The sequence below is a fragment of the Anomaloglossus baeobatrachus genome, chromosome 2 (genome assembly GCF_048569485.1).
Source record: "Anomaloglossus baeobatrachus isolate aAnoBae1 chromosome 2, aAnoBae1.hap1, whole genome shotgun sequence".
Lineage (NCBI taxonomy): Eukaryota > Metazoa > Chordata > Amphibia > Anura > Aromobatidae > Anomaloglossus > Anomaloglossus baeobatrachus.
In genome coordinates, this window is record NC_134354.1 from 235,160,165 (window position 1) to 235,183,073 (window position 22,909).

At 46.0% G+C, this 22,909-nt stretch overlaps 1 protein-coding gene across 1 annotated transcript in view; it reads left to right on the plus strand.

The window, feature by feature from the left end:
- MAPKAPK2 (MAPK activated protein kinase 2) overlaps positions 1 to 22,909 on the plus strand; it is a 112,323-nt gene that overhangs the window by 67,834 nt on the left and 21,580 nt on the right. Inside the window, exons 4-6 of the mRNA XM_075335709.1 lie at positions 7,887 to 7,966; positions 17,253 to 17,379; positions 17,675 to 17,750. Coding sequence (XP_075191824.1) covers positions 7,887 to 7,966; positions 17,253 to 17,379; positions 17,675 to 17,750 — 283 coding nt within the window. The remainder of the gene's footprint in view (positions 1 to 7,886; positions 7,967 to 17,252; positions 17,380 to 17,674; positions 17,751 to 22,909) is intronic.

A 22,909-nucleotide genomic window follows, 5' to 3' on the forward strand; every position in this document is an offset into this window, starting at 1 on the left:
GTCTTTTTCGGGCGTTATCCTTCGCCTTTTCATTGTGAAAATCCAGTTGCCTATATCAAAGCAAATTCTACTACTTGTAAAGTATGCAGAAAATGAAATGTAGAGCATATAACATGAACTGCTGAGGAACGCATCATAGGTTAGTACTTAAAGGGATATTGTCATGTTCTAGTCATAATGCAAGCCGGACATTTGTCATGTTACCCTGTAATCGCCGGCCTGTGCTAATGCTCACAAGATATAGGCTCAGCTGCTCAGGCTCCCCTCTGCCTTCTGTCTGGGTGCCCCGAGTTATGTCCCAGACACACGTGTGCAGTAGGGGATATCCCTGCTGAGATGCCAGTGCTACAGCACGCGTTTGCTGTGGAGTAGGGGATATGCCTGCTGAGATGCCAGTGCTAGAGCACGCGTTTGCTGTGGAGTAGGGGATATGCCTGGTGAGATGCCAGGGCTAGAGCACGCGTTTGCTGTGGAGTAGGGGATATGCCTGCTGAGATGCCAGGGCTAGAGCACGCGTTTGCTGTGGAGTAGGGGATGTCCCTGCTGAGATGCCAGTGCTACAGCACGCGTTTGCTGTGGAGTAGGGGATATGCCTGCTGAGATGCCAGTGCTAGAGCACGCGTTTGCTGTGGAGTAGGGGATATGCCTGCTGAGATGCCAGTGCTAGAGCACGCGTTTGCTGTGGAGTAGGGGATATGCCTGCTGAGATGCCAGGGCTAGAGCACGCGTTTGCTGTGGAGTAGGGGATATGCCTGCTGAGATGCCAGTGCTAGAGCACGCGTTTGCTGTGGAGTAGGGGATATCCCTGCTGAGATGCCAGTGCTAGAGCACGCGTTTGCTGTGGAGTAGGGAATGTCCCTGCTGAGATGCCAGGGCTAGAGCACGCGTTTGCTGTGGAGTAGGGGATATGCCTGCTGAGATGCCAGGGCTAGAGCACGCGTTTGCTGTGGAGTAGGGGATGTCCCTGCTGAGATGCCAGGGCTAGAGCACGCGTTTGCTGTGGAGTAGGGGATATCCCTGCTGAGATGCCAGGGCTAGAGCACGCTTTTGCTGTGGAGTAGGGGAATATCCCTGCTGAGATGCCAGGGCTAGAGCACGCGTTTGCTGTGGAGTAGGGGATATCCCTGCTGAGATGCCAGGGCTACAGCACGCGTTTGCTGTGGAGTAGGGGATATGCCTGCTGAGATGCCAGGGCTAGAGCACGCGTTTGCTGTGGAGTAGGGGATATCCCTGCTGAGATGCCAGTGCTAGAGCACGCGTTTGCTGTGGAGTAGGGGATATGCCTGCTGAGATGCCAGTGCTAGAGCACGCGTTTGCTGTGGAGTAGGGGATATGCCTGCTGAGATGCCAGGGCTAGAGCACGCGTTTGCTGTGGAGTAGGGGATATCCCTGCTGAGATGCCAGGGCTAGAGCACGCGTTTGCTGTGGAGTAGGGGATATGCCTGCTGAGATGCCAGGGCTAGAGCACGCGTTTGCTGTGGAGTAGGGGATATGCCTGCTGAGATGCCAGGGCTACAGCACGCGTTTGCTGTGGAGTAGGGGATATGCCTGCTGAGATGCCAGTGCTAGAGCACGCGTTTGCTGTGGAGTAGGGGATATGCCTGCTGAGATGCCAGTGCTAGAGCACGCGTTTGCTGTGGAGTAGGGGATATGCCTGCTGAGATGCCAGGGCTAGAGCACGCGTTTGCTGTGGAGTAGGGGATATGCCTGCTGAGATGCCAGGGCTACAGCACGCTTTTGCTGTGGAGTAGGGGAATATCCCTGCTGAGATGCCAGGGCTAGAGCACGCGTTTGCTGTGGAGTAGGGGATATCCCTGCTGAGATGCCAGTGCTAGAGCACGCGTTTGCTGTGGAGTAGGGGATATGCCTGCTGAGATGCCAGTGCTAGAGCACGCGTTTGCTGTGGAGTAGGGGATATGCCTGCTGAGATGCCAGTGCTAGAGCACGCGTTTGCTGTGGAGTAGGGGATATGCCTGCTGAGATGCCAGTGCTAGAGCACGCGTTTGCTGTGGAGTAGGGAATGTCCCTGCTGAGATGCCAGGGCTAGAGCACGCGTTTGCTGTGGAGTAGGGGATATGCCTGCTGAGATGCCAGTGCTAGAGCACGCGTTTGCTGTGGAGTAGGGGATATGCCTGCTGAGATGCCAGGGCTAGAGCACGCTTTTGCTGTGGAGTTGAACCCTATGTGAGCAGTTCTTACCTTCAATGAGCAGAAGTCTCTTTTTTCAGATTTCAATATCTCTGTGGGTATCTGGCGGAAATATGGAATACTCTTAAAGACCCTGCACACCACTACTGCTAAGTCATATGACCAAGACTGTATCTGTGTCCCTACAACACGACAAATGTGTGTGTGAGCCTGCATTGTGGGGTATATACAATATATTATAGAGCTGGGAAGGATCGTTCTAAGCAGTGAGCTGTTCCAGTATTAGTAGGAAAATACCCAGTAGAAGCATCAAACACAGCACCAATACCTCCCATCAGTATCCCACCACAGTGCCATGTAACCCATGCCCTACACTCCCATCTACACCAATACTATACAGGCACAAACTAGTATATCTGACTAACAGCCCCCAAAATATGAAGAACAGCCTATAGTTGAGTGTGGATATAAAATCTATGTGAGCAGAGCTAGAATAGAAATCACTGATCGCATTGAAGTCATTCTGACCATAAATCACCATGATATGAAGGGGAGGAGTTGTGTGTTACTGCTGGGAGGAAAGGGTTAACAGTGGAATATTAAGGTGCATTTCTGTGTGCAGTGTTACTAGTCAATGTAACAATTCAGTATGAGCTGCTCTTGGTGCCGGGGGAGGGAGATGCTCTCCTGAGCAAGCTAGATGGGGAATGAACATGATATCTATATAGTGTAAGGGATATATATTCCACATACTCCGCTTTCGAGCGGCCGCAATTGCGTCCCACTTTTGCAAGAACGGACCGCAAATGCGGCCACAAAAACAGCAGCAGTGTGAATGAAGTGCAAATAGTAAATTTGACAAGTCATTTAAGGGTACGTTCAGACGTGGTGGATTTTTCACAAGGTTTTGCACGGAAATGCCACTGCGGCCACGCCCTCCATTATACCCTGTGTGAACTGCAAAAAGCAGTTCACACAGGGCGGAAAATTGCCGCCGTGGAAAGCAGGCCGCAGTGCGGCAATTTTCAACCGCATCTTGTCAATTTGCCGCTCGGATTTCTTGCGGAATACAAACGGAAATTGCTTATAGGTTAGAATTGAACCGCTGTCAGACCGCTCTTGCAACATCTTAGCAGTGTATTTTTTGGCGCTTTTGCCGCACATAAGAGCGCCAAAAAAGCACCTCAAAACCTGCAGAAAAGGTGGAATTAATTTTGTCAATTGCAATAACAAGCATGAAGTCTGTGACAGAATTACCTAACAGATGAGAATTATGGCTCGTCCACACATGCCGGATTTGTGGCGGCTGATCCGTAGCCGCCAGCAAAACCAGTACTGATGTCATTGGTCGGATTATTTTCATCCGGAAATTGATCTGGACTGCCGTTATTCTCAACCGCATCATGTCAATTTGACGGACAGGATCCGTCCAATAATTTGACATGCTAGAATGGCAGAAACCGTGGCTAAATATCAGCCGCGGCTTCTTGCGGGAATTAGCGGTGGTAAGGAACTACCGCCGCTATTCCACCCTATTACTGCCATATATACGCCGACCAATTGGTATATATACTCTGGAATACCGCCGCATTTAGAGGCCAAAGTCCATACGGATTCCAGACGCCATACACCCGCAGCGTGTGGACGTACCCTTAGACTTAACTCAGATTTAAGGTCCGCTAAGAGGTCCCCTTATCCTTTATATATTACACATATATCATGTTTATTCACCAACTATTTAATCGCTTAGGAAAGTTACTGGAAAGCTGGGTATGTGGGATATATCTATTACACTGTATACTGTACATATATCATGTTCATTCCCCATGTCTCTTGCTCAGTACAGTTACTGGAAAGCTGGGTATGTGGGATACTGTATATCCATTACACTGTATACTGTACATATATTATGTTCATTCCCCATGTCTCTTGCTCAGGAAAGTTACTGGAAAGCTGGGTATTTAGGATATATCTATTACACTGTATACTGTACATATATCATGTTCATTCCCCATGTCTCTTGCTCAGTACAGTTACTGGAAAGCTGGGTATTTAGGATATATCCATTACACTGTATACTGTACATATATTATGTTCATTCCCCATGTCTCTTGCTCAGTACAGTTACTGGAAAGCTGGGTATTTAGGATATATCCATTACACTGTATACTGTACATATATTATGTTCATTCCCCATGTCTCTTGCTCAGTACAGTTACTGGAAAGCTGGGTATGTGGGATACTGTATATCCATTACACTGTATACTGTACATATATTATGCTCATTCCCCATGTCTCTTGCTCAGGAAAGTTACTGGAAAGCTGGGTATTTAGGATATATCTATTACACTGTATACTGTACATATATTATGTTCATATGTCTCTTGCTCAGTACAGTTACTGGAAAGCTGGGTATGTGGGATATATCCATTACACTGTATACTGTACATATATCATGTTCATTCCCCATGTCTCTTGCTCAGTACAGTTACTGGAAAGCTGGGTATGTGGGATACTGTATATCCATTACACTGTATACTGTACATATATTATGTTCATTCCCCATGTCTCTTGCTCAGTACAGTTACTGGAAAGCTGGGTATGTGGGATATATCCATTACACTGTATACTGTACATATATTATGCTCATTCCCCATGTCTCTTGCTCAGTACAGCTACTGGAAAGCTGGGTATGTGGGATACTGTATATCCATTACACTGTATACTATACATATATCATGTTCATTCCCCATGTCTCTTGCTCAGTACAGTTACTGGAAAGCTGGGTATGTGGGATATATCCATTACACTGTATACTGTACATATATCATGTTCATTCCCCATGTCTCTTGCTCAGTACAGTCACTGGAAAGCTGGGTATGTGGGATACTGTATATCCATTACACTGTATACTGTACATATATTATGTTCATTCCCCATGTCTCTTGCTCAGTACAGTTACTGGAAAGCTGGGTATGTGGGATATATCCATTACACTGTATACTGTACATATATCATGTTCATTCCCCATGTCTCTTGCTCAGGAAAGTTACTGGAAAGCTGGGCATGTGAGATATATCTATTACACTGTATACTGTACATATATCATGTTCATTCCCCATGTCTCTTGCTCAGTACAGTTCCTGGAAAGCTGGGTATGTGGGATATATCCATTACACTGTATACTGTACATATATCATGTTCATTCCCCATGTCTCTTGCTCAGTACAGTTACTGGAAAGCTAGGTATGTGGGAAACTGTATATCCATTACACTGTATACTGTACATATATCATGTTCATTCCCCATATTTCTTGCTCAGTACAGTTCCTGGAAAGCTGGGTTTGTGGGATACTGTATATCCATTACACTGTATACTGTACATATATTATGTGCATTCCCCATGTCTCTTGCTCAGTACAGTTACTGGAAAGCTGGGTATGTGGGATACTGTATATCCATTACACTGTATACTGTACATATATCATGTTCATTCCCCATGTCTCTTGCTCAGTACAGTTCCTGGAAAGCTGGGTATGTGGGATATATCCATTACACTGTATACTGTACATATATTATGTTCATTCCCCATCTCTTGCTCAGTACAGTTACTGGAAAGCTGGGTATGTGGGATATATCCATTACACTGTATACTGTACATATATCATGTTCATTCCCCATGTCTCTTGCTCAGTACAGTTACTGGAAAGCTGGGTATGTGGGATACTGTATATCCATTACACTGTATACTGTACATATATCATGTTCATTCCCCATGTCTCTTGCTCAGTACAGTTACTGGAAAGCTGGGTATGTGGGATATATCCATTGCACTGTATACTGTACATATATTATGTTCATTCCCCATCTCTTGCTCAGTACAGTTCCTGGAAAGCTGGGTATGTGGGATATATCCATTACACTGTATACTGTACATATATTATGTGCATTCCCCATCTCTTGCTCAGTACAGTTACTGGAAAGCTGGGTATGTGGGATATATCCATTACACTGTATACTGTACATATATCATGTTCATTCCCCATGTCTCTTGCTCAGTACAGTTACTGGAAAGCTGGGTATGTGGGATACTGTATATCCATTACACTGTATACTGTACATATATCATGTTCATTCTCCATGTCTCTTGCTCAGTACAGTTCCTGGAAAGCTGGGTATGTGGGATATATCCATTACACTGTATACTGTACATATATCATGTTCATTCCCCATGTCTCTTGCTCAGTACAGTTACTGGAAAGCTGGGTATGTGGGATATATCCATTACACTGTACTGTACCTATATTATGTTCATTCCCCATGTCTCTTGCTCAGTACAGTTACTGGAAAGCTGGGTATGTGGGATATATCCATTACACTGTATACTGTACATATATTATGTTCATTCCCCATCTCTTGCTCAGTACAGTTCCTGGAAAGCTGGGTATGTGGGATATATCCATTACACTGTATACTGTACATATATTATGTTCATTCCCCATCTCTTGCTCAGTACAGTTACTGGAAAGCTGGGTATGTGGGATACTGTATATCCATTACACTGTATACTGTACATATATCATGTTCATTCCCCATGTCTCTTGCTCAGTACAGTTACTGGAAAGCTGGGTATGTGTGATATCTATCCCTCATCATCCACATTACGAACCTTGTGTACACTTATATTCATAATCCACATTATGCAACCCTATGTGCAGTCACACCAAACATATAAAGAGCAACATGCAGCATAAAATAGAGAGTTGTTTGCTGTGAAGTTGAACCCTATGTGAGCAGTTCTTACCTTCAATGAGCAGAAGTCTCTTTTTTCAGATTTCAATATCTCTGTGGGTATCTGGCAGAAATATGGAATACTCTTTACTGCTAAGACCCTGTACACCACTCCCACTAAGTCATATGACCAAGACTGTATCTGTGTCCCCACAACACACTTTAAACAAATTTGTGTGAGAGCCTGCAGTACCTCGGTTTGCCAGAGGTGGAATCTTGAGGCTTTTCTGAAGTGTGTATCAGCTTGCAGTACCACAAAGGCACCAGAGAGGGAGTGTACACACATTGAGCACACGCACTCATACACACTCATACACACTTTCTCTTATATATGTGTATAAAGAGGACACTTGAGATTTTGATGCTAGGTATATAAACAAGGTCTTCTCCATTGATTAGCATTGGCAGCTTTGTGGGGACCTGATTTTTGGTCCCCACGAAGACAGAGGTCCCCACACTGTTGGTGTGTATTCAGGTCCATGTCCCCACAAGTATAGCAAAACAAGTACACACACACACACACACACACACACACACACACACACACACACACACACACACACATACACATACACATACACATACACATACACATACACATACACATACACATACACATACACATACACATACACACACACACACACCCTGCAGGCTGTGGACTGAGTGGGCAGACAGTCTCTTGATCCAGTGCAGACTTATGGAGCGGCCTGCTCCCAATCCATAGGCTCATTGGAATATCCACTGTGATTTCTGTTTTTTTTTTCTTTCCCCCCAACAACCCCCCCCGTCCCCTTTGAGGACGGATTACCCGGTCTCTCATGATGTGGTGTTTTGATAGCTTACATGCATGTTTGCAGCAGAATGTGACATACGGTCTAGTTGTAATGACCAGCGTTATATAGGCTTGAAGTGTGATATTTATAACCCTTATGACTTTATTGCAGAGGCATCTGACATCATGAAAAGCATCGGCGAGGCCATTCAGTATTTACACTCTATCAATATTGCTCACAGAGATGTTAAGGTAAGGGGCACAAATTGTCTTCTGTTCCTTTTCTTTGTAGTATTGTAGTATTTGTGTGTTTTGCTTTAGTTTTTATTGCTGTGGGATCTTTAAGTTGTAGTCAGTGATATGTAATGTACGTTAAGATTTTCTTATACGATGATCTCATGGATGTGCACCTTATTTCATCTGTTTTGGTGGCAGTGTTAACAGGTTCAGCTCGACAACAACTGTAAACGAAGCCATTTCCACCCGGACGGATTCACAAAGCACTTAATTCATTTACAATAAAGGGGACCATCTGTGCCATAGTCTATACTATTTTCTAATATACAGTACTTGAATTATAAAATTTCAGATTTTTAACATCTTCACGACATCTGACGTACTGGGTACGTCATGGATCATGTCAGGTTAACCCCTGCCTGCTGCCACCAGCAGTGATCACTGCACATGCCAGCTGATTTGAACAGCTGACATGTGCAGCTATCAGTCACGAGTGGATTCGCTACCCACTCGCGCCTGTTAATCTATTAGAGTGCGCTGTGAAAATGTAACAGCGGGCCGCGGTATACATTCACTTACCCGGTTCCATCGTAAGTCACGTGATGTGATCATGTGGATCTGATAGTTACCATTGTAGCACAGGGTCATGTGATGACTCCTGTAGACACCATGAGTCAGTGCCTCTTACAGCTGGCAGAGCGCAATGGTGCTATGATCTACAAGAAAGAATGAGCGATCAGACTGCTAATCATTATAGTCCTCTATGGGGCCTTGTAAAATAAAAAAAAAAAACAAAACCTAAAAGTTCAACTCACCCCCCATTCTCCCCATTGAAAATTAAAGGGTTAAAAAAATATACACTTGGTATTGCCGCGTTCAGAAACACCTGATCTATCAACATATAAAATAAATTAATCTGATCAGTAAGTGGCGTAGCTGCAAAAAAAAAAATTCCAAACGCCAAAATTACGTTTTTTCATCTCTGCAAATTTTGCGCAAAATGCGATAAGTCGATCAAAAAAATGTGTTAAAAACCGCTCAAGACGAAAAAAGTAAGCAGTCACTGATCCCGAAAACTGAGAATGGTATGGATCACGGAAAGTGTCGCAAAAAGTGCTTCATTTTTTTTGGGACAAGCCTCTGAATTTTTTTTTTAACCTTTTAGATAAAAGAAAACCTATACATGTTTGGTGTCTACAAACTCGTACCGACCTGAGGCCTCACACCGATACATCAGTTTTACGATATACTGAACACTGAATAAAATATCTCAAAAACAATCGCACTTTTTTTTGCAATTTTTTGCTCTTGGAATTTTTTTTGCTGTTTTCCAGTACACTATATGGTAAAATATTATGGGTTCATTTAAAAGAAGAACTCGTCGTAGAAGGGGAGTGAAAAAAAAAAAAAACCCTGGAAAAACAGAAAATCACCTGGGGGTGAAAGGATTAATACTTTTTTTTTTTTTTTTTTTTTTTCTTCTTCCCCATTTCATTTTTGATGACTTTTCGATTAAGAAACCCAGATCACTGCTTTGTGCATGCTCTAATCTGGCCTCTCTTGCCCTCGCTCTAATCTGGCCTCTCTTGCCCTCGCTCTAATCTGGCCTCTCTTGCCCTCGCTCTAATCTGGCCTCTCTTGCCCTCGCTCTAATCTGGCCTCTCTTGCCCTCGCTCTAATCTGGCCTCTCTTGCCCTCGCTCTAATCTGGCCTCTCTTGCCCTCGCTCTAATCTGGCCTCTCTTGCCCTCGCTCTAATCTGGCCTCTCTTGCCCTCGCTCTAATCTGGCCTCTCTTGCCCTCGCTCTAATCTGGCCTCTCTTGCCCTCGCTCTAATCTGGCCTCTCTTGCCCTCGCTCTAATCTGGCCTCTCTTGCCCTCGCTCTAATCTGGCCTCTCTTGCCCTCGCTCTAATCTGGCCTCTCTTGCCCTCGCTCTAATCTGGCCTCTCTTGCCCTCGCTCTAATCTGGCCTCTCTTGCCCTCGCTCTAATCTGGCCTCTCTTGCCCTCGCTCTAATCTGGCCTCTCTTGCCCTCGCTCTAATCTGGCCTCTCTTGCCCTCGCTCTAATCTGGCCTCTCTTGCCCTCGCTCTAATCTGGCCTCTCTTGCCCTCGCTCTAATCTGGCCTCTCTTGCCCTCGCTCTAATCTGGCCTCTCTTGCCCTCGCTCTAATCTGGCCTCTCTTGCCCTCGCTCTAATCTGGCCTCTCTTGCCCTCGCTCTAATCTGGCCTCTCTTGCCCTCGCTCTAATCTGGCCTCTCTTGCCCTCGCTCTAATCTGGCCTCTCTTGCCCTCGCTCTAATCTGGCCTCTCTTGCCTCGCTCTAATCTGGCCTCTCTTGCCCTCGCTCTAATCTGGCCTCTCTTGCCCTCGCTCTAATCTGGCCTCTCTTGCCCTCGCTCTAATCTGGCCTCTCTTGCCCTCGCTCTAATCTGGCCTCTCTTGCCCTCGCTCTAATCTGGCCTCTCTTGCCCTCGCTCTAATCTGGCCTCTCTTGCCCTCGCTCTAATCTGGCCTCTCTTGCCCTCGCTCTAATCTGGCCGCCCTTGCCCTCGCTCTAATCTGGCCGCCCTTGCCCTCGCTCTAATCTGGCCGCCCTTGCCCTCGCTCTAATGTGGCCGCCCTTGCCCTCGCTCTAATGTGGCCGCCCTTGCCCTCGCTCTAATGTGGCCGCCCTTGCCCTCGCTCTAATGTGGCCGCCCTTGCCCTCGCTCTAATGTGGCCGCCCTTGCCCTCGCTCTAATGTGGCCGCCCTTGCCCTCGCTCTAATGTGGCCGCCCTTGCCCTCGCTCTAATGTGGCCGCCCTTGCCCTCGCTCTAATGTGGCCGCCCTTGCCCTCGCTCTAATGTGGCCGCCCTTGCCCTCGCTCTAATGTGGCCGCCCTTGCCCTCGCTCCAATGTGGCCGCCCTTGCCCTCGCTCTAATGTGGCCGCCCTTGCCCTCGCTCTAATGTGGCCGCCCTTGTCCTCGCTCTAATGTGGCCGCCCTTGTCCTCGCTCTAATGTGGCCGCCCTTGCCCTCGCTCTAATGTGGCCGCCCTTGTCCTCGCTCTAATGTGGCCGCCCTTGCCCTCGCTCTAATGTGGCCGCCCTTGACCTCGCTCTAATGTGGCCGCCCTTGACCTCGCTCTAATGTGGCCGCCCTTGACCTCGCTCTAATCTGGCCGCCCTTGACCTCGCTCTCGCTCTAATCTGGCCGCCCTTGACCTTTTATGTAATCTGGACTAGACATGCAGAATTAAATATTTACTTTGAAAATATTCTAAATTGATTTTTGGTATAATGCTGAATTCCTGCTCCAAGAGCTCACCGCATGCCTCTCATTTTAGTATAATGTACATATTTCGGGTGCCAATCTTTTATACAAGCATAAATTTCCAATTTTATTATACCATTTTCCGGATTATGATCACTATTCAACATATTCTGCCACCTGTAGAACATACCATGGTTTTATTTAAAAATGGTCGGAACATAAACCTTCTTCTTCTTCTTCTTCTTCTTCTTCTTCTTTTTTTTTTTTTTTTTTTTTTCCCTTTTGGTTTTGTTCCCCCCCTTTTCCTCTTACAATTTTAAAATCTGACAATGGTGTAAGGCTATGTGCGCACTAGAGCTTTTTACCTGCGGATTTACCCGCGGATTTGCCCCGGAAATTTCTTGAGAAATGTCTGCAATCTTTGTGCAGACATTTCCCATGAAATTCAATGAGAAAAAAAAATAGTTGTGCGCACTGTGCGGATTTTTCTCAAGAAAATTTCTTGAGAAAATTTTCTCGAGAAACTTTCTTGAGAAAATGTGCATGTCCATTAATTTCCGCAGGTACCTGCGGTATTCCGGGGGTATTCCGCAGGTAGCAATGATGTGCGGTATACCACCGGAATAGCCGCGAATTACCTGCGGGAATGCTCATCGCTGCCTGCGGTTTTGCAGGAAGCGATGTCATTATGCCAGGAAGAGGAGGCGGAGCAGAGTAAACACACGTCACACTCCCTGGACGCCGCACAGAAGCACTTCCGTGCGACCTCCAGGTGCCCGTGCAGTCTGTGTCCCGCTCCAGCCTCGCGGCTGCCTGCACTGCAGGGTGTCAGTGTCTGCCCGCAGTGTCAGCAGCCTGTCACGCTGCAGCGTAGGCAGACACTGACACAGTCAGACGCTGACACTGCACTGCAGGGTGTCAGTGTCTGCCCGCAGTATCAGCAGCCTGTCATGCGGCAGCGCAGGCAGACACTGACATCCTGCAGTGCTGGGAGCCGCGGGGATGACGATCGCTGCTGTCAGGAGGTGAGATCATTACCTGCTGTGACGATCTCCTGCCTCCTGACGTCACCGCGGTCACTGCTGTCTATGCCCGTCTCGCGAGCGGCCCGAGACTGTCACTAGCGGTGACGTCACGGGCTCTCGCGATACTTCTGACAACGCGGCGGGCATAGAAGTCAGTGACAGCGCTGACATCAGCAGTGCAGGAGATTATCACAGAAGGTAATGATCTCATCTATGCTCCTGATGGCAGCGCTCGTCATCCCCTGCAGTGACCTGAGCTGACCTATTGATGTTAGCTCAGGTCACTGCATTGCTCTCCCAGCCAATGGGGGAACATTCTGTTCTTCATTGACTGGGACAGTGACTATGGTATGGATCGCCGTGGGACACCCCCCCCCCCCCCCTTATTGGATTACGCCGGACGTGGATTGATTGTTCTTTTCAATAAATTGGTTAAAGAGGCTATGTGGGGAGTGTTTTTTCAAATAAAACTTTTTTTTGTTGTCTATTTTTTAATTATTACTGACTGGGTTGGTGATGTCGGGTATCTGATAGACGCCTGACCTCACCAACCCCAGGGCTTGATGCCAGGTGACATTACACATCTGGCATCAACCACATATATTACCCCGTTTGCCAACGCACCAGGGCGCGGGATGAGCTGGGGCAAAGCGCCAGGATTGGCACGTCTAATGGATGCGCCACTTCTGGGGCGGCTGCGGCCTGCTATTTTTAGGCTGGGGAGTGTCCAATAACAGTGGACCTCCCTAGTCTGAGAATATCAGACCCCAGCTGTCCGCTTTACCTTGGCTGGTGATCCAATATGGGGGGGACCGCACGTTTTTTGTTTTAAATTATTGATATAATTTAAAATAACAGCGTGGGGTGCCCACTGTTTTGGATTATCAGCCAAGGTGAAGCTGCCAGCGGTGGTCTGCAGGCTGCAGCCGTCTGCTTTACCATAGCTGGCTACAAAAAATGGGGGGACCTCACGTCGTTTTTTTTTTAATTATTTATTTTATGGCTAAATACAAGGCTAAGCACCCTTTAGTGCCACATGAAAGTCACTAAAGGGTGCCAGCTTAGAAAATGCAGGGAGGTGGAACATTATATAGGTTTTTCTCATCTATCTATCTATCTATCCATCTATCCCTCTATCTATCTATCTATCCCTCTATCTATCTATCTATTCATCTATCCATCTTTCCCTCTATCCATTATCTGTCTATCAATTATCTTTATTATTTATTGCAGGGACAAACCTGCGGTAAATCCGCGGCAAATCCGCGGCAAAACCGCATGCGGATTTGGTGCAGATTTTTTCCGCAGGTCCGGAAATCTTTCACTGGCAGAAGTTTCTCAAGAAATTTTCTTGAGAAACTTCACATTTCTAGTGCGCACATAGCCTAATTGTCAGAATTTGCCTTTAAAGTCCCGCTTTAGGGCAAGTTGTGGTGGATTCTACTGGTCCAAGGTTTGTTACAAGCAGAATGTCTGTGACCGAATATGCATGGATCGTAGAATCTGCACTTTCCATAAATAAGTATGCTCAGACCGATTCTAGCTATAAAAAGGAGTCTCCATATAACTTTTATATACGTCTGTCTTTTGACATTGAAATTTATTTTTTGGAAATGTTTTAAAGGGACCCTGTCAGCCGACTCCTGCTTCTCAAGCCACGGGCAGCATGAATCCAAGCCTGGCTGCACATTTGTAATACATTTTTGCTATAGTTTCAAACAACCACAAACCATGGCGAGAGACTTGACTAGTCCATTCTGCCCCCGCCGGCTTCCCTGTGCCCCTGGCTCCTCCTATGGACACCCAAGACCTGTCAATTATCCTATGTGGTTCGGGGAGGACCGCTCTGGACTATCACTTCTCTCTTTAGTTTTGCCTCTTGAAATGTTCCTTTTAAAAACACCAGAGTATTTCAGAGCGCTACTTGCAGCCAGGCACGATAGTTGGGCATCATGAAACCAGACATGATCCCTTTTTAAAGGAGGGTGTATAAAGTTTAGAAAGTTACCTCCTATCCTTTTGATAAGGGATGTCTTGCTGATCGCTGGGGATCCAACCACTTGGACACCCATCCATCTTGAGAACAGGGCTTTGAAGAGCACAGTCTGAATGTAGCGAAGCTTGAGCATGCGTACCTCTGGCAGTCCGATAGCAAATGAATGGAGCAGAGTACAGCGCTCCGCTATTTACTATCCATTAGATAATGGCATGTGAGGGGATGTGTATGCAATGACCTCTTTTCATTTAGATAGGCATTTTAGAGCCTTCTTCTCTGGGATGGTCAGATCCCAGAACTCCCAGCAATCAGTAAGTTATTCCATATCCTAAAGATGGGACATATCTTTCATACGTAGTACAAACCATTAAGTGTTTGCCGACCTCTCCAGTTGCTAAATATATTTGATGGAGAGGGGAAAATCACATTCCCTACAGTCGTCTTGAGATGCCTTCTGAAGGTTTCAGTGTGCGAATGATCGCAGCTTCCTGGAGTAATGTGATGTGAATAATATGCTGCAAAAGCAGACGTTTCTCCATACAGTAACCTTCATTTCTTTTATATGTTTAAAGGAGTTGTGCCAGATAAGAAAAATTACTGCTTTCTTTCAAAACCGTCACCATCCCTGACCACGTGTTGGTGTTGTTATTGAATGATCGGTTAGCGCTGTTCATGAAAGAAATGAACATGTTGTTCTAACCTTTTAATCCTCAAATATCTAATGTGAGTGGTTCATAGTGGTCGTCATGCAGTCTGGTAGAATCTGTAAAACCAAATTTTGTTTAAAGGTTACCTCCTTATTTAGCACGCTGAATGTGAGTCTAATAGAGCATCCTGGCAACCTTCTGGAAAAAATGATTTCTGGAGGCCTTTTTGGTACTTGGGATATTTGCCACCTGTTCTGTGATAGTTGGCAAATATTGTTTAGCTATTCCATCCTGTACACTCAATTTATTATCCTAAACACACACAGTACTGGTGTGTGGTTGTGTGGTGGTGTGTGTGTGTAGCATATTCTCCAAACAACCACACACACACACACACACACACACACACACACACACACACCCACAATGAGAATGTAGGAAATAGCAATACAATCAGTGTTTGGTGTGACCACCCTTTGCCTTCAAAATGGCGTCAGTTCTTCTAGCTACACATGTACAAAGTCAGTGACTTTTGTTACTCTTCCTCATACATCTGACTGTACTCGCACAATTATATCAAACAAGTGATAATGACTGTTTCAGCCTACATATGAAAACATGAACCGAAAACGCTGTGTAAGAGGTTTAAAACTGGGTAAGGAACGGCCGACCTTTGCTACAAAGGTGAGGTTGTGGAAGAGAATTTGATAAGACGTTATACAACATGGCTAGTAAGACCAAACAAGACACCAGGTAGTTATACAGCATTAGCAAGGTTTCTCCTAGGCAAGGATTTCAAAGCAGATTAGGGTTACAGGATATGTGGAGTTCAAGAAATGGCCAACATTGAGGACCATAGACACGGTGGTCACCTAAGACAGCTTGGCTCGGTAGATTAAGAACACCTCATGCTTTTGTTTTAAATTGGAAGATGTTTTGCGGTGTCAGCAGCCATTAAAAAAAACACCACTACACTCATCCTACAATCCATATCTTGAGTGTGGAAGCCAGGTTAAGCAACTCAACTCAATTTGCTGAAATGCAGCCCCAAATTTGCAGGGACTCTCCCCATGTTAAACTGCTGCATACAGACACTCATTATTGTATCATTCCTCACCCCTTTAGAAACAAGAGCCTTCTGTTAAAACCAAATATTTTACATTCTGACTTGTCAGTCTGGAGCACCTTCTGCTATTTTTCTACACACTTTTGTGCATAGTTGGGTCACCTTAACTTTGTTTCCATGTTGATGGTATAGTCTGTTGGCCACAATGTTTCAATGAATACTAATTCTGGCTAGACTTCTATGCACAGTAAATGGGTGTAACTCGGTGCCACTGTTTGTCAGTTCTGAGTTGATGGCACTGCTGGACATCTTCTGATTTCAAAGGAATATGCCCCTTAATGTGGTGCACTAAGTTTTCTTGACTGACGACTGCATCTATGGTCCTAAACATTGCCAGTTTACTGGTGCTTCTTCAAAAATCATGAACGCTTCTTTAAATCCCATTCTTTTTTTGGAATTTTGACTGGTAAAGACTTTGCTGATTCAGTATAACTACCTTCTTTGAGACCTGTGACCTGTAATGTTCTTCCACAACTTCGCGTATGTAGGAGAGTCTGGCTGCTTCTCATCCATTTTTAATCATTTCGTAGATTTCTGTTTCAGTTAAAGATCATTTTCATATGTAGGTTGAAACTTTCATTAGGCTATGTTTAGTTTTCTAAATTAAACGCAACCTTTCTATATGTACTTTGCAAAAACTGTAGGTAGGTGTGTATGTATATTACTAGTACAAACACTCCAAAATATTGAAATTGCAGCATGAGAAAGGGAGTTATGCAATTATGAAAATCACAGGATCAGTGTAGATGTCAATTATATGCAAATGGCTGTTATCAATGAGGTGATTAATGGCTGCCTGGGGAATATTATGCCATGCTTTATGCGCTTGGGCTCTCAAATGATCAAGATCGACTGCTGACGGTTTCCGTTGCAGTTACTGACCAATGAGTTCCGCATATACTCATTGGGAGCCAAGTCCGGAGATGCTGCAGGCCATGTTAACATATTTAGATCACAGGCTGCTCATAGTTGCATGAACAACATGCAGTATGTTGTGTATACCGCCCTCTCTGAAACAAAAAAAAACAAAACAAAAAAGGCTCCTCTTTATGATATTGTCGAAATGACCACCATAATAAGGTTGAAGACCAAAACCACACTTGTTTATAACAATATAAGTGTGTGTGTGTGTGTGTGTGATTTGTGCAGCTTTATTTGCACCATTGCTGTATTTTATACAGAATTTAGTCTCGTGCTGTTATTTTCCGGTTCCCTACTGGTAAACACCTTCATTTTGTTTTCCGATGCAGCCAGAAAATCTCCTCTACACAACAAAAAGACCAAACTCCGTTCTGAAGCTTACAGATTTCGGCTTTGCGAAAGAAACAACAACTCACAACTCTCTAGCAACACCCTGTTACACGCCGTATTATGTGGGTGAGTATTTGGTGCCATTGTGTTGGGCGATGGCTTCTCTGTTCAATCCCAGAGATGAGGAAAGTTAGCATTGGGTTATTGTACAGTATAATAGGGGATTTTACATGGCGGCGGTGGGATCACAGAAATGATTTATTACGCAGTTCCCTTATGTCAAGGCAGCTTTATGTAGATGCAAATAGGATTTCCTTAGATATGATGTTTGTATTGTTTTACCATTATTTTCGTGTTTTCATGATTTTCCTTCCATTCTAATGTTGCTTCTATATATTTTTTTTTTTTTTTTTTTTTTAAGCACCCGAGGTCCTGGGCCCAGAGAAGTATGACAAATCGTGTGATATGTGGTCACTTGGTGTCATCATGTATATTTTGTAAGTAGTGTATTTTTGATATTGTATGAGGCTTTTATGGCTGACCTGTAATGTCGTTTTTGAAGACTTTTGGATAGAACTTGTTCTTGATTTAATTTTTTTTTCAAAGAATAATTGCTGTCTGCTGGAAGAAGCAACTGGTTTTAGTTTTTTAAAGAATCTCTTAGCAGGATTTTGCTACCCTGTTTCCCCGAAAATAAGACTGTCTTTTTTTTTTTTTTTTGCCCTGAAAAAAAAAAGCACTAGGTCTGATTTTTCAGGGGGTGTCTTATTCTCGAGGAGACATGGTTTGGGATAAGTTTACCCCCCACAAAAAGCAGACCCCCCCCCCCCCCCCTTCTCAGGTTCATCATACTTAGCAGCCCCGGGTGTCTATCTGGCTCCCAGATTTCCCAGCACGTTGCCCTCCCCTGCATCTGGCCAACACACGTACATTAGATCACACACTCACACATCAGATGGCATACACTCATATACACACACACACACACACACACACACACACACACACACACACACACACACCACATTCCATATCTGTCTGTGATCTTTGTGCTGCACGTCTCCCCTGCATCTGACTGACACATTCATTAGATCACACTCTCACATCAGAACACACACACACTTCACATCATTCCTCCCTGTGACCTCCGGTGGGTGCTCCAGGCAGCTGTGCTGCACGCCATCTTCCCCTGCGTCCGGCCGACATTTCACACATCAGATTGTATACACTCACACATCCAATCGCATACACTCAAGATATCGTGTGTGTGTGCACGCTTCTCATGTGTGTTCTCGTGTATGTGATCTGATGTATCTACTCCGCTGCAGGACCTTGATGCGTTCACCTGCTCCCGGTCGGCGTCTGGTGTGTATGATCGGGGTCTTCTCTCTTCTTTCTTCTGTCCCAGGGCTGTGGAGTCGGAGTCGTGGAGTCGGAGTCGGAGCTCATTTTGGTGGAGTCGGAGTCGGTATAAAATGCACCGAATCCGACTCCTAAAATATATAATAAATTGGGGACAGGAGTGCAATGCAGAATGTGCTGAATATTTTACTAAATAATAACATTTAGTATAATGCTTATATTTAAGTGAAAAATTTATTGTAGTACAATGTGAACATCAGACATTTAATTGTTTTTATGATACAATAATCAAGATATTTGGATAGAACATAAAATATTTATTGGAATACAACTTTAGAACACAAAAAACTAATAAATTGTAAATATGTAATATATATATATATATATATATATATATACACACAGTGTATATACACACACAAGATATATATGTAATCTACTGTATATTACATAGTGTATTACATATTTACAATTTATTACAGTTTTTTGTGTTCTAAAGTTGTATTCCAATAAATATATTTTATGTTCTATCCAAATATCTTGATTATCGTATCATAAAAATTATTAAATGTCTGATGTTCACATACACATATTCATGTACTACAATAAATTTTTCACCTAACTAAGCAATATATGTAGGAGTCTGAGTCTGAGTCTGAGTCTGAGTCTGAGTCTGAGTCTGAGTCTGAGTCTGAGTCTGAGTCTGAGTCTGAGTCTGAGTCTGAGTCTGAGTCTGAGTCTGAGTCTGAGTCTGAGTCTGAGTCTGAGTCTGAGTCTGAGTCGAAGGTTTGGCTTACCGACTCCACAGCCCTGTTCTGTCCTTTGGGGGTGCCCGCTGTCTATAATGAAGTGTCCTGCAGTATCTTTAACTTTTTTACTGCTGCATGACACTTCATTATTGACCGTGGCTAGGTCTTATTTTCAGGGGATGTCTTATATTTAAGCATCCCTGAAAACTCCTGGGAGGTCTTATTTTCGGGGAAACACAGTTTGTAATCTGAGATCACATGACGTAGGGAAAGTAAGCCCGATTCCAGCAATATCACTTGTCTTCATGCTGTTATTTTGATACCAGGGCTGTGGAGTCGGTAAGCCAAACCTTCGACTCCGACGTTTCCCTTGCACCGACTCCCGACTCCCACATATATTGCTCATAGTTAAAGGGGTGGTTCACCCATATTTTTTATTGTCTAGATCGATATTATATTGAGAAACAATGTTTCTCTCAAATACCTTATGTTGTCAATAGTGCCTGTGAGATGCGCTATTGCAGACCGCTGCTCCCCGTCCAGTGACGTACCCGTCCAATGCTGCCACGTCACATCCGTGCGGCCGGCTGCGTTCTGAGCCCATCTTCTCCCTGCTCCTCCTCCTCCCTCACAGCACGTCTCTTGCTTGCAGCGTTCTGCGAGGAGGGAGGGGGGAGCAGGAGATGTGCCGTGCTAGGAGGGAGGGGGGAAGGGGGAGCAGGAGACGCGTCGTGCTGCTGTGCTAGGAGGGAGGAGGAGGGGGGAGCAGATGGGCTGTGACAAGCGGTGAAACGCCGCTCACAGCTCAGAGTCTGGAAGACTGTAGCCGGCCGCACGGATGTGACGTGGCAGCATTGGACGGGTACGTCACTGGACGGGGAGCAGCGGTCTGCAATAGCGCCTCTCACAGGCACTATTGACAACATAAGGTATTTGAGAGAAACATTGTTTCTCAATATAATATCGATCTAGACAATAAAAAATATGGGTGAACCACCCCTTTAAGTGAAAAAATTATTGTAGTAAAGTGTGTGTGTGTGTGTGTGTGTGTGTGTGTGTTTGCGTGTATATGTATATATGTGTGTGTGTGTGTGTGTGTTTGCGTGTATATGTATATATGTGTGTGTGTGTGTGTGTGTGTGTGTGTATGTATGTATGTATGTATGTATGTATGTATGTATGGGCTCCTCAGTTTTCATGCTTTGTGCGAAGGAGGTCAGACATCCACGCATAGCTCCACTGTTTAGTCAGCAGCAGCTGCTGACTATGTCGGATGGAAGAAAAGCGGGCCCATACTAGGGCCCCCAGAATGCTCCCTTCTCACCCCACTTTTGTCGGCGGTGTTTGTTAAGGTTGAGGTACCCATTGCGGGTACGGAGGCTGGAGCCCACATGCTGCTTCCTTCCCCATCCCCCTTAGGGCTCTGGGTGAAGTGGGATTTTACCGGTCTCCAGGCACTGAGACCGTGCTCCATCCACAGCCGCTGGAGAATCTGCTGGATATGGAGCTGAGTATCGTCAGGGACATGGCCCTGCTACGTCAAGGTACTCTGTGTCCCCGTACAGACCGCGCGCAGACACACTGCAGCATTGCTGGGTGTGTTAGTGCGCCGGGGACAACAGCGCTGCGCGCTTGTGCCACTACTCACTACAGCTCTGCTGAGTGAGTTAATGTATTGGGAACTGCCGCGCCGGCCGCTGCTGTCAGTTTACGCTGCGGCGCGGCTGGGACTTGTGGTGCGCCGGGGACTTCCGCGCTGGCCGTGCATATATGACGGCCGCGCTTATTACTCGAGTCCCCGGCTTTTGCGGCCTAGTTTCGCTTCGTTCCCGCCCCCAGGCCTGCCAGTCAGGGGAAGTGCGGGACGCTGTACAGAACATCAGCGCAGAGGGCTGGAGTCTACTTTACATACTCCAGCCCTCACACTGGACACAGTGGGACGCCAGTTTCCCGCACTTTGTCTGAGGCACGCCCACGGTCCGCCCCTCTTCACAGAACGCCGGCAGCCATTCCTGTGTGCAGTCTGAGCTGGAGAGGGGAGACAAGTTCTGGTAGACCCAGACACTGGATTCTGGCGCCACACACCCGCGTTTGAGCGGGCGGTAAGCGGCACCTCTGGTGCTGACCCCACTAGTGCCGAAGTGTACATTTGTATTTTTATGCTTGCATGCTATACATAGCACTGTACGGTCGCTGGTGATTCTTGGCTATATACCCTCCTAGATTGCTCAGAGGAGACAACAGCATGTCATCCGCAAAAAGCAAGAGTGCCAAGGCACAGGCTTTCTATGCTGCTTGTACCGCATGTGAGGCTACTCTACCGGCAGGTTCCACTGACCCCCATTGTGTGCAGTGCTCGGCCCCTGTGGCACTTGCTCGGCCGGGGCCTCTGCTAGAGGTGACCCAGGGAGAACCACCTGTGAATACTGTCCAGGTGACGGGGACGGAGTTTGCAGTTTTTGCGGATAGGTTGTCTGTGACTATGACTAAAATTCTAGAAACTTTGCAGTCTAGACCAGTAACTCAGACCATGGGCACTGTGGAATCATTGCTCCCTGGTCTCAGTTGGAACAGCTCCGGGCTCCGGGGGTGTCCCATGCATCCCAGGGTGAAGGCTCTGACACGGACGACAGTCCCAGACAGCCTAAGCGAGCTCGCTATGAGCGGCCCTCGACTTCATCACACTGGTCAGGGTCCCAGCAGGAGGACTCTCTCTATGATGAGGCGGAGGTAGCTGATCAGGATTCTGATCCTGAGACCGCTCTCAATCTGGATACTCCTGATGGTGACGCCATAGTGAATGATCTTATAGCGTCCATCAATAGAATGTTGGATATTTCTCCCCCAGCTCCTCCAGTGGAGGAGTCAGCTTCACAGCAGGAGAAATTCCATTTCAGGTATCCCAAGCGTAAATTAAGTACTTTTCTGGACCACTCTGACTTTAGAGAGTCAGTCCAGAAACACCACGCTTATCCAGATAAGCGTTTCTCCAAACGGCTTAAGGATACACGTTATCCCTTTCCCCCTGACGTGGTCAAGGGCTGGACCCAGTGTCCCAAGGTGGATCCTCCAATCTCCAGACTTGCGGCTAGATCCATAGTTGCAGTGGAAGAGGGGGCTGCACTTAAAGATGCCACTGACAGACAGATGGCGCTCTGGTTGAAATCCATCTATGAAGCTATCGGCGCGTCGTTTGCTCCAGCATTCGCAGCCGTATGGGCACTCCAAGCTATTTCAGCTGGTCTTACACAGATTGACACGGTCACACGTACATCTGTTCCGCAGGTGGCATCCTTAACCTCTCAAATGTCTGCATTTGCGTCTTACGCGATTAATGCTGTCCTGGACTCTACGAGCCGTACGGCAGTGGCGTCCGCCAACTCCGTGGTTTTACGCAGAGCCTTGTGGTTAAGGGAATGGAAGGCAGATTCTGCTTCCAAAAAGTGCTTAACCAGTTTGCCATTTTCTGGTGACCGACTGTTTGGTGAGCGTTTGGATGAAATCATTAAACAGTCCAAGGGTAAGGATTCATCCTTACCTCAGCC